General features: G+C 43.3%; 1 protein-coding gene across 5 annotated transcripts in view; it reads left to right on the forward strand.

The window, feature by feature from the left end:
• LOC137341237 (myocardin-like) overlaps positions 1-14,472 on the forward strand; it is a 635,026-nt gene that overhangs the window by 593,724 nt on the left and 26,830 nt on the right. For all 5 annotated transcript variants that reach the window (XM_068004310.1, XM_068004312.1, XM_068004313.1 and 2 more), the window contains one exon: positions 3,305-3,480. In XM_068004310.1, coding sequence (XP_067860411.1) covers positions 3,305-3,480 — 176 coding nt within the window. The remainder of the gene's footprint in view (positions 1-3,304; positions 3,481-14,472) is intronic.

A 14,472-nucleotide genomic window follows, 5' to 3' on the forward strand; every position in this document is an offset into this window, starting at 1 on the left:
TTCCCTTTGCTGTATCTAACTAAGCATGTGACTGAATGATAAATGCCAGGATTGCTATTTGGCAGATCACATGGCAGGTTACAGTATCCATTCCATTACCGAGTGTTCTGCCATCAGCAGCTTCATTTGACTTTGTCAAGATAGTCCTATTTCTCAACACTTCAGTTATCAGGAGACCTCCGGGGTCAAGAGCTGTTGTCAGTGTGATCCCCTAATCCTGGAAAACTTCCTAGCAATTTGTGCACTTTGATAATAACAGAGAATAGCTAAAGGAAGCTGTGTCATTACTTCACTTTATGATTCAGTCTTTGCCACAAGAACATTACGTTCTGTCTGTAGTAACCACATTTTGTCAACTCTACACAGACATGACTTTTCTCTGCTGTCTGGACGAATGAATGACACTTAGTATGAATCATTTGAAGAGTTCACTTTTGTATATATCTATCTTAAAAATGATGATGTCGCATTACAGCAGTTTGCATTCCTTGATCTCCACAAAGATTCAAGATATTTTAGAAAGCTTTAAAAACTCTCTGTTATGAAAACGTGTATCGGTTACCTTATGAGTTTGGCGTTTCTTTCATTTTATAATGGATTTAATTTTCTAAAACAAAAATTGGTCCACAAAATACAGTGAAATCCGCCTCCAATAAAAGTCTCTTAAAGGATGTAGCCTCGTGGTTCACGGAACATTCTCTTTATAGACCCTTTTAAGCAAACATCGTTCAATGAACAAGTGTTGGAGGAATAGATTCTTTTAAATAAATGTTCCCATTAACAGAGTCCCGACTAACGGGTATGTACCAAACAAGTCCTAAATAGAGAATAGACGGAGAAATTACTTAAAATCAGATGTGGAAGAAAAGAAGTCGCTAAACATTACTGACCTAGGAACAAAATTTGTTAATATCAGATTTTCATGCATATAAATAACAACTTATAATTGCAATTTTCTGTTTCGATTTGAACTTTCTTACTGTGCACAGGAGTATTGTTTTGGTTCCAAATCTGTTATAAGTTATTGTAAAAGAACAGTTTTGTTAGCACATTCGTTTGTATTTGTGTTTTCCAAAAAAAAACTCCCAGTATTGCCCAATGTGGTCCCGTAGGCCACTTGGAATACTTGTGTGACTGCCGGAACAGTGTGCAATGCCCCAAGCTCAGAGTGATGTGTTTTTTGACATCAGGTTCTGTGAGCGATCCTCCACATTACATAGAGTGAAGAAGCTGATGCTGCTCACTGTACACCATCTTAATCCAAGCAAGTGAACAAAGGGTGCGTGGGGAATTTACTTTGGACTAGTACGAAAGCATGTCTCAAGTATGCTTTTGCTCATTATTGGCTGACTTCTCGAAATAACTCTGAGTGTCTTCAATGAAATAAATTGCCCGTGTTCATTTTCCAAAAAATGCTACACAGCAGCAAAGTGTTGCAGTCAAGAGATGGAAAGCAGCTTTGCGATCCCAAATACAGGTTAATGCCAACCCGGGACTGCGTTTGTCCTAAAATGTGTGAGGTATTGCTGATGAAAGGGTTAAAAACTGAAGTTTTCCAATTAAAATGTATACTGGTTGTTGAATCAATTGTAAATAATTTCTCAATAAACTGCAAGTACAAGGGGGCAGAAGTTATGCTGCAGCTATACAAAACCCTGGTTAGACCGCACCTGGAGTACTGTGAGCAGTTCTGGGCACCGCACCTTCGGAAGGACATACTGGCCTGGGAGGGAGTGCAGCGTAGGTTTACTGGAATGATACCCGGACTTCAAGGGTTAAGTTACGAGGAGAGATTACACAAATTGGGGTTGTATTCTCTCGAGTTTCGAAGGTTAAGGGGTGATCTGATCGAAGTTTATAAGATATTAAGGGGAACTGATAGGGTGGATAGAGAGAAACTATTTCCGCTGGTTGGGGATTTTAGGAGTAGGGGGCACAGTCTAAAAATTAGAGCCAGACCTTTCAGGAGCGAGATTAGAAAACATTTCTACACACAGAGGGTTGTAGAAGTTTGGAACTCTCTTCCGCAAACGGCAATTGATACTAGCTCAATTGCTAAAGATGGAGTTAGATCACAGATCAGCCATGATCTTATCAAATGGCGGAGCAGGCACCAGGGGCTGAATGGCCTACTCCTGTTCCTATGTTCCTATTATTATGGGGTATAAATCTTATCACGTATCGGAGACACGGAACATACTGGGAGTTAGTGTCAGTATCAAAATAACTCACACACTGAACAGACCGGGAGTCACTGCCAGTATCGAAATAGCCACACACTGAATACACCAGGAGTCACTACCAGTGTCAAAATAGCCACACACTGAATACACCGGGAGTCACTGCCAGTATCGAAATAGCCACACACTGAATACACCGGGAGTCACTGCCAGTATCGAAATAACCCACACTCTGAATACAATGGGAGTCACTACCAGCATCAAAATTACATCGAATTACAAAAGACATTGAATGTACAGCACAGAAATAGCCCATTTATCCCAACAGGTCTATGCCGGTATTGTTGCTCCACACAATCCTCCTCCCACTTTACTGCATCTCACCCTATTACCATATCCTTCTATTCCTTTCTCTCTCATGTACTTATCTAGCTTCCCCTTAAATGCATCTATGCCTTCACCTTAACAACTCCATGTGGTAGCAAGTTCCACATTCTAATCACTCTCTGAGTAAAGAAGTTCTTCTGAATTCCTTAGTGGATAGCCCCTTCACTGAGCAAAACAATACCAGAAAATGAAAACTTCCTTTCTAGAGCTAATAAGCACAGTCAGCTTCCCTCCCTCAATGTTATACAATTTGGAAATCTGTACTTACCTTGTACCCCCTCACTCTGATCACCAATGAAGATTAGGAACTGTTGAAGATATAGAACTTCCTGAAGGTAGTCTTCTAGCTTTGTAGTTTCACAATGTACAGTACATATATTTTAAACCATAATGATTATGATGTTACTGCCTTGACACTGTTTCTAGGTATCTTTTTTTATATAATAATTGGAAAGCACAAATAAGAAGGGAACTGTTCTTTTAACAATTGTCTTGAGCAACCATTTAGAATTGGTCTTTCTGTTTTGATACGGTGTTTGGCTTCAGTATCAATGGAATTCAGAGGCACATTTAAGTTCATATTTCAGAGTATATCAATTATATTGGCCTCAGAAGCCATCGTTTGGATTATTAGAAACCTAAAGAAAATACAAGTGTCAAAAGCCAAACCCTGCCTGCTTATTCCTGACATTTTAGTGGATGAGTTGCTTACATTGTGGTTTTCCTTTTGTCAACAGTTGGCCAAGTTAATTTCCCTAAAGCCCCCGATACATTTTCCTTTGAGGAAGACAGCAGCAATGATGCTCTGTCTCCAGAGCAACCCAGAAGTCAGGAATCCCAGGGATCAGAGAGTTCGCCATCAGAACCAAAGTTCACAGAGTCGTCGTCACCTCTAGCAACCACTACAATACAGGTAGGTTGCTACTGCTTTTCCTGAAGAGGTGGACTGAGATATTTTTCTGTTGGCAGCAAGTCCATCTGCTAACTGTTGGGTGCCTTTTGCACCACTGCCAAGCTAATAAGCTAGTTAGTTGTGTTACACATTTGATGCAAGGGGGTGTTGGTTTTGCATTGTCGCAAACTGTGTAGTGTAACTTGGGTGTGAAGTTGCTCAGATCGAGTTTAAACAACGAATGTAATTGTAACCGCAACCACGGCTAAGCAAAGTTCATAAGTTCCCAGGCTTCTAACTGACTGTCTTTGATAACACCAAAAATAAAATGAAAAGCAAAGAGCCAATTATCCCTTTGGTTCTCTATTAACATCAAAAGTTAATTAACATTTGGATGGCCATGAGCAGAACCCTGCTCATCTGCTCCATTTTTCATGATCAGGAGGTGATGCAGAGCTGGCACTATAACTTGGGTCTTTTGAACCTGTGTTGCTCTAAGCAAGTTTGAGACCAGTACCTGTAATATAACCACACCTTAAAATGTTCAGATGGTTAGTGGTGTTCTGGCAGTATCGGCAGCAGAAATGCCAATTTAGAAGCCAAATAGGTGAAAGTGGAGAGGCTATCTGATTTGCCATGGTGTTCAGGATTGTATTTATTTTGCACTTCATCCACTCATCTCAGTGTTATTTAAACATTGACAAAAGTGCTGCCCAGCAGATGACAGGGCTCCAGGTGTGTCCAAGAGGAAAAGGATCATTTTTTAAATAAGTCAGTAATACAATGCTGTTGAAAAAAAATAACAATGGGAAAATGAGTCGGTAAATCCTAGTTCGTATGATTTATCCTTTAAACAAAGAGGCATCACATTCAACATCAACGCCATTCGCAAGTTAAGGAAAAAAGCCTAAAAAAATTAGACTATAGATTTGCTTTTCGTTCCTCATTTGAATACATGAAAAGAAAGTTCTTGCACCTTCCATATGAAGGCTAAAGAAGTAAGAGAATTAATTTGAATTGCTGTTTTAAAACCTGAAGGTGTCACATATTCTTTGAAAGGGAATTTTGCAGGCGACACAGCCGCAGCAGGTTGTTCCCTATAACAGTCCACATGTTGAGTTCCCAGTCCTAACTCCACCATTGGGAGAGAGAAGCTGAGCAAAATGGAGTCACTTTCAGAGAGGGAGGCCAAATTGAAACGACAGGCGAACCCATGTTGGCATCAAAAGCAAAAGACAGTGCTGAAGCGTTTGCAACCACCTTCAGCCAGAACTGGCGAGTGGATGAACCATCTTGGCCTCCTTCCGAAATCCCCACCATCACAGAAGCCAGTCTTCAGCCAATTTGATTTACTCACGTAATATCAAGAAACGGCTGAGTGCACTGGATACAGCAAAGGCTATGGGCACTGACAACGTCCCGGCTGTAGTGCTGAAGTCTTGTGCTCCAGAACTAGCCGCGCCTCTAGCCAAGCTGTTACAGTACAGCTACAACACTGGCATCTACCTGACAATGTGGAAAATTGCCAAGGTATGTTCTGTCCACAAAAAGCAGGACCAATCCAATCCGGCCAATTACACCCCCCCCCCACCCACATCAGTCTACTCTCAATCATCAGCAAATTGATGGAGGGTGTCGTCGACAATGCTACAGGAGTAGGTCAGAGGCTAGGTATTCTGTGACTCACCTCCTGACTCCCTAAAGCCTTTCCCGCATCTATAAGGCACAAGTCAGGAGTGTGATGGAATACTCTCCACTTGCCTGGATGAGTACAGCTCCAACAACACTCAAGAAGCTCAACACCCATCCACCACCTTAAGCATTCATTCCCTCCACCACCGACGCACCGTGGCTGCAGTATGTACTGCAGCAACTCGCCAAGGCTTCTTCGACAGTACCTCGCAAACCCGCAACCTCTACTACCTAGAAGGACAAGGACAGCAGGTGCATGGGAACACCACCACCTGCACATTCCCCTCCAAGTCACGCACCATCCTGACTTGGAAATATATTGCCGTTCCTTCATCGTCGCTGGGTTAAAATCCTGGAACTCTGTACCCAACAGCACTGTGGGAGTACCTTCACCACACGGACTGCAACGGTTCAAGAAGGCGGCTCACCACCATCTTCTCAAGGGCAATTAGGGATGTGCATTAAATGCTGGACTGGCCAGTGACGCCCTCATCCCATGAATGAATAAAAACAAAATGTAGTTCCTGGCAGCCACCACTGGTACCAGGCCATCTGCCCTCTTTCTTGGCTGTGGAGTGGTGCATTTTGCAGCAATTCTTTATTTTAAAAAGTGCAACATCTTTCATAAATTAATTAGATAATTTCTTTGGAATCCTGACACATGATTTCAGAATAATAAGCTCGTGAGGAAGAATAAATAGGTCTCCAGAGACTGTACTGTAAATTGCAATTGTATTGTCACTTTTTAAAAACTGTTCATTTCTTCATTTTGCACATGAGCAGCAATTCATAAACCACAGGCATTTTACAGCAAAACATTACAAGGTAGTCGAGCAGAAGAACCACCACAGTACACAGGTGGGTTGGGAGTGAGTATGGTCGTAACAGCGATCACCCACTGGTTGGACGTGGAGGTGTGAGAGCTTGGTTTTTGTTGCTCTTGGATGTTGGCTGACTATTCTCGTCTAACAGTTTACTGGTGTGCCAGCACAATTCCATTAAAACAAATCCATGATCTCCTCTAACTGGGCCATTGCCTTATTGTCAGTTCTTTTTAATTCTTTTCCGTATCCAGGTTGCTTTTTCAAACAGGTATGGTAGTGCGGCGGTTATTGTAATGGTACTAGTCTAGCAGCCTAGAGGTTGAGAGTTCACATTGCACCATGACAAGTTGTGGAATTGAATCCAACGCGTCTGGTAATTTTTGGCCAATGCCAGAAGAAATTGGCGTAAAAGTTGCCAGGTTGTCATAAAAACCCAACTGGTTCACTAATGAAGGGAACATGCCTGATCTGGCCTACACATGACTCTAGTCCACACTATGTGGTCGACTCGTAATGTCCTCTGAAGCGGCTGAGCAAGCCATTCAGTTATCAGGGCAGCTAGGGATGACCAATAAACGCAACCTTGCCAGTGTCGCAGCCATCTTGAGAATGAATGAAAAAAGATGCCACTTTTTATTGTTGAACCAGAATCTCCACACAAAAATATACACTTCATTATCAGATACTTGTCCAGTCGTTCTGATGGCAGTGTGTGCAGAATTTCTGTTAAGTTACAGTAAAAGTGACCACAGGCCTGACTAGCTTATTTTATAGGATTTTATTGTGAAGTTTTTCTCATTCATGTTTCTCTGAGGAGATAAAGCGAATAGAATGCTGAAACAGTAGAGCACAAGTCAGGAAAAGTCATGCTCAAAACTCTACAGTGCTCTGGTCAAACCACACCATGAGTAACTGTGTCCAGTTCTGGTTACCAAAAAAAAGGAAACATTCAAACACTGTAGGCAGTTTGGAGAAGAACCACAAGACTGACCCTTAGTGACTGAGATCTGACCTATGAGGAAAGATTGGAACAATTTGGGCTTGATTGGAGGCAACTGAAAAATGACCTTATAGATGCATGTAGGATAATATACAAAATGGCAAAGGTAAATCTGGATAGTTATTTCAAACTAAATTGTGAGAGTAGGACAAGGGGACATGGGCTCACACTCGTAAAAGACAAATTTAGGACTGAAGTAGGGAAAGTTCTTCTTCACATGTAGTGATCAACACATGGAATGGACTTCCCAGTAAAGTAAGGGAAGAGAAACGCCTAGAATTATTTAGAAACAATTAGATAAGGAAGGACTGTAGGGTATTTCTGGAAGTAGGAACTAAAATGGGCTGAGTGACTGTACATCTTTGTATTTATCTTCTGATTTTGTGAAAGATCTTCATGAAGCCTGCCAGAGCTCACTTTTTGGATTGTCAAACAGAAAGTGATCCTTTTAAATGACTAAACAACAACAGCTACTTGCAATTATATAGTGCCTTTAATGTAGTAAAACGCCCCAAGGTGCTTCATAGCAGCAATTATCAAACAAAATTTGATACCGAGGCACGTAAGGAAATATTAAGACAGATGACCAAAAGTTTGTTCAAAGAGCTAGGTTTTAAAGATCGTCTTAAAGGAGGAAAGAGAGGTAGAGAGGCAGAGAGGCTTAGGGAGGGAATTCCAGAGCTTAGGGCCTAGGCAGCTGAAGGTATGGCCGCCAATGGTGGAGCTATTAAAATCGGGGATGCGCAAGAGGCCAGAATTGGAGGATTTCGGAGGATTATAGGGCTGAAGGAGAAACATAGGTGAAGGGCCAAGGACTGCAGTACAGGATACCTCCCAGGCTGAAGCATGTAGGAGAGAAGATACGGTGAATCAAAAGGAGATGGGCCCTGAAATTTCAGAGAGGTTCTTCTGCCGTAACTCTGGTTATCCCCCGGGGAAATTGTTTCAATGGTGGAAAACAGTCATTTACGCCATCTCCCTGGACTTTCCACCAGTCTTCTGCCAGAATTACAGCAGGAGATTGGTGGAGCCGCCCTATGGAATTTCAGGGCTATGGATGGGTTTTCAAATCTTTTGTTTAGGCAGAAGGGAAGATAGAAAATAATGGGAATTCACTGTATGTAAAAATGTGTGAATAATGTATAATTGAAAACCTTACTGATAAAATGAGAGAGATTCTGGAAGTGGGTAGCTATATCTCTATAAAATATTTATATATGTACCCAGAATGTGCTGGAGTGGGGCATCTTGCGCGCAGCATGCCCCGTTTGTTAGATTTTTATCCTAATCCTTCAACTTGAAAATTTTATGCGCCGCAAATTGCTGGAAGTGCAAGCTGATAATGGCATGGCACGGTCAACAGGGCATCTGTGACCTTGATGAATGACGGGACTAACAGTATATCTCCTTAACCAATTAAATTTAAGAATAGAGAAAAAAACAGAGGAACAACGGAGAAGGAAATAGGGTGAATTAGAGTCAATTTGATACAGAAAGAGAAATAAAGAGAGAGAAAGAAAGATTGGATTAAGAGAGAGAGAAAAAAAAGACAGGAAGGAAAAGTAAGAGAAAATGTAAATTTTAAATTTTAAAAACCTCTACGACCAATTTACTACCTGAAGGAATGAGACTCCACAGTTTCAATTGTTCCCTTTCTGGGCCTGAGATATTGATTGGCATTGCAGGAATATAAATCTCATTATTAGAAGGGTTCTCAAGTTGTTAAGTACCAGTGCTAGCTTTCTGCAGCGAGTTTAATTCGTATTTACTGCGCAAATGCAGCAATTTCTTGAAACTCACGGGGAGGTTGACAGCGAGCTCCCGTTTTCACAAGACTAACGGCAGAGCGACACAAATCGTCCAGCAATTTGCGGTGCTTCGCAACTCACAGAGCATCTCTTCCTTTCCACAAATTGCTGGGTTATTTACACACTAATCATGATGTGCGCATTAAACTCACCATAATTTTCCCAAGAAATTCTGGGCCAATATCATTAATGCACATATGCAATCATCAACTACCAGGTAAAATGTCTTATTGTAGAGGAATATTTTACATTGTCTCACTCATCTTATGAGGTTTGTTTGGTGTTTGCTTTCAAAGATTATCGATTAAAAAATTATGGTATTGTTCATTAATTTATAGTTTTCAACCGCTTTTCAAACCTCCGAGATCTTTGTTGTAGTTGACCGTAGAAAGCACTTGTGTAGAGTATTATTCTGTATAAATTCCATAGATTGTGACTACATGATGGATCCTGACCAATTAGTGCAAAATATTAAAAAGGAGAGTAATATTACGCAAGCTGCCAAAAAGGCCAGAATTTGAACATTTGCATCCAAGCCAGGATATTGGTATCCACCAGCTGGGGACATTATATTTGTGTACTATGTAATATACTATATATATAAGTTGATATATATGTACGCAAATTATATTTGTTGGTATATTGCCCAGAAATCTAGGCATCTAGGCATTTCACAAGACTTGTGTAAAATTTGTAGCCAATGGATTTTGAGCTACTCTCAACTCTGTCTGTGAAGTTGTCTCCACATTCTTTATGTTTGGTAAATTAACATTATGCCCCAGGTGGGACCAATGATCATTACGGTGTCCTGTGTTGTTTCTTGAATGATTGTTGACCTGGAAGTGACAGTTTCTTGGCTCCAGCTCCAGTTCCTCATAGCGATATCTGGTGCACTTAGCATTGGGCACGATGATTTTCCAGGCACAATTATTAATATGCCAACAATTGTATTTTGTGGCATGAGACTAATAAACTGTTATTGGTTTCACGTGTCTGAACATTTAAGTAAAGTCATCTGATCTAATGGATATCTCCATGTAGCTGAAAAGTCCAGATACATGTGCTAAGTTTGGCAAATGGAAGACAATTTTCAAAATTTTTGCAAGGTCAAAAGACCATTTGCAGCTCACAGTTTTGTTGCAAAAGTTTTCAGCTGGAAATGACTCTCAAACAGTCAAGATATGAAATTGCCAGGGATTTATAGCATACTCCAATTGCACGGTCAGAGGTCTTAGAAATGCATCACTGGGCAGCATGTCAATGCTCCCATTTTCCAGCCCTTTGCTGCTTGGATCTCTCAAGGAATGTTGCTTCTCAAACCTTCTGAGAGCATAATCTTATCATAAGAATGTTACAGAGGAAACAAGTTTTTTTAAGTTTGGGCTACTTGTTTAGAAGCCCACTGGCCTGTCTGGGAGGTTCAGAAGGAGGTTTTCAAAAAGTGTGCTTTCTAAAGTCTTCTCCAGTCAATCAAATTGATGACTCTGATGCGCCCATTGCTTCTCACCTTCTCATACCCCTTCTGTGGAGAACACTGGTACTAACAGCTTTCCCCACACTCTGCACATTGAGTTGGGCAAAAAGGAGTGTAGAAGAACAAATGTCAGAAAGGAATGAACAGCTAAAAAATGAAACAGACATTAAATTAGAATAAAGGTAGGAATAGAAAAATGAACTGGAAAGAAAGCAAAACAACCGTTTTCATACCTGTGTTACAAGTCTGTTGTAAACAACACACCTTTCACATTGGCAGCATTAGGTGTGTCACTGATGAAGCTCAGTTCAGGCTTTGTAATATCCCCCAAATAGCTTTTAGTGGAGCTGGACTATACAACTGAGGCTTTTAAAAAGTAAGAGCAAGGCTTTCAACTGCAGGAAGTTTGATAATACGAAATTTTCACATGTGTGTGTGGATTCCCATGCCTACAATATAAGAATCCCAATTCAAATCCAAAATGTGCAAAGTTGCTATTACTTTTTTTGTGTTGTTTTGCTTTTCCTTCCAGTGTATTTTGCTATTACTGCCTTTATTTTAATTTATTATTTATCTTTTAACTGTTCATCCTTTCTGACATTCACCCTTCCACACAATCCTTTTGCACACTACAACCCAGAACATGAGGAAAAGAAGGAAAATTGAACCGCAATTTGTTTTTAAATGTATGTAGCTTTCTAAACTTTGTAAATGTTTCTTTGCATATTTGTTACATGCCTCCTTAATAACTATTGCAGATGTAATTGCACAGTTGGAGATGCTGTCTTAATTTATCAGTGGTCAGTTGCCAACTCAGTCAGGAGAATTAGAATTTTGAAAACTTAAATATGGCAGTTGATCCTACCCTTACCTTTCAAATTGCATTGTCAGTGATAGAAATATTTAGAAAAGCTAACTGGATCTTTCAAGGGATTTTAGGCTTATTTCTATAATTTAAACTTTCTTTAAGTATTTTGCATGAGTGCAACAAAGACATGGGCCCCAATTTTAGAATGGAGGAGGGATGGCAGCGGGGGGGTGAATGAGCATGTGGGTAACCCGACTAATAAAATACGTCCATTTCACACGTGATCGCAAGTGAATTGGTGCCACATAACGTGGCTTCCAGGTTTGCTGTCCGAAAGCTGCGCAGTGGGCGGACTGCACACCCGCATGACAGGCTGTCAGTTGGAGCGGCTCTATTTAAAGGGCCATTGCTCCAAAGGCTTTTGCTGCAGTAAAGACCAGAAAACACACAATATGGAGCAGCACAAGGGCAAGGCTGCTCCGAGATTTAGCGATGCCTCACTACAGCAGCTACTGGACAGGGTGAGGAGGAGGAGCAAAGTCTTTTACCCCGTGGATGGGAGGAAGCGCCCTGCCTCTGCCACCAAGAAGGCCTGGCTCGAGGTGGCAGAGGAGGCCACCAGCAGCAGCAAATCCTCCCGCACCTGGATCCAGTGCAGGAAGCGTTTCAATGACCTAACTAGGTCAGCAAAAGTGAGTACATTTATTGATTCTCCTACATTCCATGTTCCACATCACCACTCCACCCCCCAACTCATTCTGCACTGCCAAGACTACTCTATCACATCACTCCTCACACCCACTTAAGGCTCATCCTCAACTTACCTGAACTTCCTCAGCACTTCCTTACCTCCCCATTACTCACCCCACCATTACCACTCAACCCAATCCTCATCCAATGTGATGTCTCTGTCTCATACTCACCCTATGATGCACCTTTTTCACAGTCAGCCTCACCCAAAGCAATGCATTCATCATTTGGCCACTTCACCATCACTCACTCACACGTCTGTTCTTTGTCCCCTTCTAGGAGAAGAGAGTGCAGAATACACGCAACAGAGCGAGGACTGGAGGGGGGCCACAACAAGTAGTGGTCCTCACAGACGCAGAGCAGGAGGCGCTGGAGATCAGCCGCACCCTCGAGTGCCTGTCTGCCGGGCCACCGTGACTGGCACCCCACAAACGTCTGGTGACACATGTAACAATATGAATTGATGTTAACAATGCTTGCCATGTTGAACACCTCAGTATGCTCATTGCAACATGACACATCTGTGATGATGCTTAATATTGCCTTCTGTTCTCTTACAGGCCCTTCAGCGACCGCAGTAACGGCAGAGGGCGACTCCTCAGAGGACCTGCCGGCCTCTGAAGGGCACCGTCACATCTTAGTGAGCCATTCACCAGCACAGATACTCACACCTCGGTGGGTCCTTGTACTCAGTTAGTTGGGATAGTACCTGGTGAGTCACCACACACAAGTGAGCACGAGAAGACTCTGGTGGCAGGGGCAGCTGTGGAGAGTCCGAGTCGGTGGGAGCACTCCTCTCCAGGCTCTGCTCAGCTGGATGCAGATACTGAGCCCCAGGGGCCAGCCTTTAAAAGGAGAATGATCGATGGACAGCAACATATTTGCAAGGTACTGGAACAGGTGCCACGCACATTCTCCACAATAGCGCAGAGGACGGAGGAATCCAACTCCTGCATGAGTGGAATGGTAGCACAGGTACGTTAGGGAATCTCTGAGATAGTGTCGCAGGTAAGTGCAGGAATGTCTGCAATGGAGAGAAGGCTAACCTCCATTGAGCTTCAAGCACGGCTCACAAACGAGTCCATTCAGGCCCTAACAACGGTCGTTCAGACTCAGGGTGAACAACATTCTGCCGCCTTAAACAAGCAGACAGAAACTTTACAACTGGGCTTCCAAGGCATCATACATGTCCTCCAAACTGTACTCCTGCAGGGCGGTAGGAGTGATGTGGGCCTGGTCCAGAAGAGGGATGATGGCAAAAGGGGACTTGGAAGTGGGGACGCCACTCAAAATGCTCTCACCTCTCACCCATTGCCCCCCTCTCAACCAGCACCCGCAATGCTGCCTCCTCTCCAGGTGGCTGAGTCTGCTCGTGCAGTTGGAGCAGTCTTTGGAGGGGCCCTCATGGGCTCCAAAACCGAGAGGGTGTAGGCTGAAAGCATTTAAGCAGTCAGGGCATGAACATGAGCAATCTGCCACTACCTCTGCTGCAGCCACAGGGGATGCACCACGTAGAAGCAGTAGGAAGAGGAAGCCTAAGGATTTGTGAGCACGAAGGGTATGCACAAGGGTGTCTGACAGATGGTCAAGTTTTTCATTTATATTTGTTTTTTTGTTAAAGTCACATTAAATGTTATCATTCTCACCACCACTGCCACATCTTGCCCTTTCTTGGCTGGCTTTTGTGATAGGGCCCTTTCATGAGCTTCACGAAGAACGGCAACACTTGATGCCACCCATTGGGTCACTTTACAGTGGGTGTATGAGTAGCTGTGGGACTGTTTTGTGCAGGGAGGGGTGGGCGGCCTGGTGTGGGCGCTGCTCTTTCCAGGTGGTGTGAGGACTGGACTCTTCACACTTTCTGATGTCAGGAGAACCGTTCACAGATCAGTGACTCCTTGGCCTCACGAGCAGCCAGGTTAGCTGCTGCTTTGGCCATTGGGTTCGTCCTCCTCCTCCTCCTCCTTCTCTGTCTCCTCCTCCTCAATGTGGATGGCAGTTGTGGATGGGGCCTTCTCAAGTGGCACCCCTCTCTGTTGTGCCATGTTGTGCAGGACACAACACACTACTATAATGCGTCCCACTCTATTTAGTGTGTATTGAAGCACTCCCCCAGAACGATCAAGGCACCTAAATCTTGAGCAGCCCATAGCAAGCTCGATTGTAGACCTGGTGGCGATGTGGCTGTGACAGTGACGGGGTTCCTCAGAGGTGTCATGAGCCACGTGTGCAGGGGGTATCCCTTGTCCCCGAGGAGCAAGCTCTTAAGGGCGTTCGGTGCATGGAAGAGGCCTGGGATGTTGGATTCCCTCAGTATGAAGGAATCGTGGCAGCTGCCAGGGAATCTGGCGTACATGTGAAGGAATCTTTTGCGGTGGTCGCAAACGAGCTGAGCGTTGATGGAGTGATAGCCCTTTCTGTTGATGAACAGTCCTGGCTCTTGTGGAGGTGCTCTGATTGCTATATGGATGCAATCGATTGCACCCTGCACCCGTGGGAAGCCAGCCACAGAGTGGAATCCCGCTGCCCTCTCCGTCTGGCTGAGATTGTCCATGGAGAAGTTGACGTACTGCAAGGCTCTGCAAAACAAGCCGTCGCTGACCTGCCTTATGCACTTGTGTGCAGACGATTGAGAGACCCCAGCGATGTCCCCATTG

This window comes from Heptranchias perlo, chromosome 23 (genome assembly GCF_035084215.1).
Source record: "Heptranchias perlo isolate sHepPer1 chromosome 23, sHepPer1.hap1, whole genome shotgun sequence".
Classification (NCBI taxonomy): Eukaryota; Metazoa; Chordata; class Chondrichthyes; order Hexanchiformes; family Hexanchidae; genus Heptranchias; species Heptranchias perlo.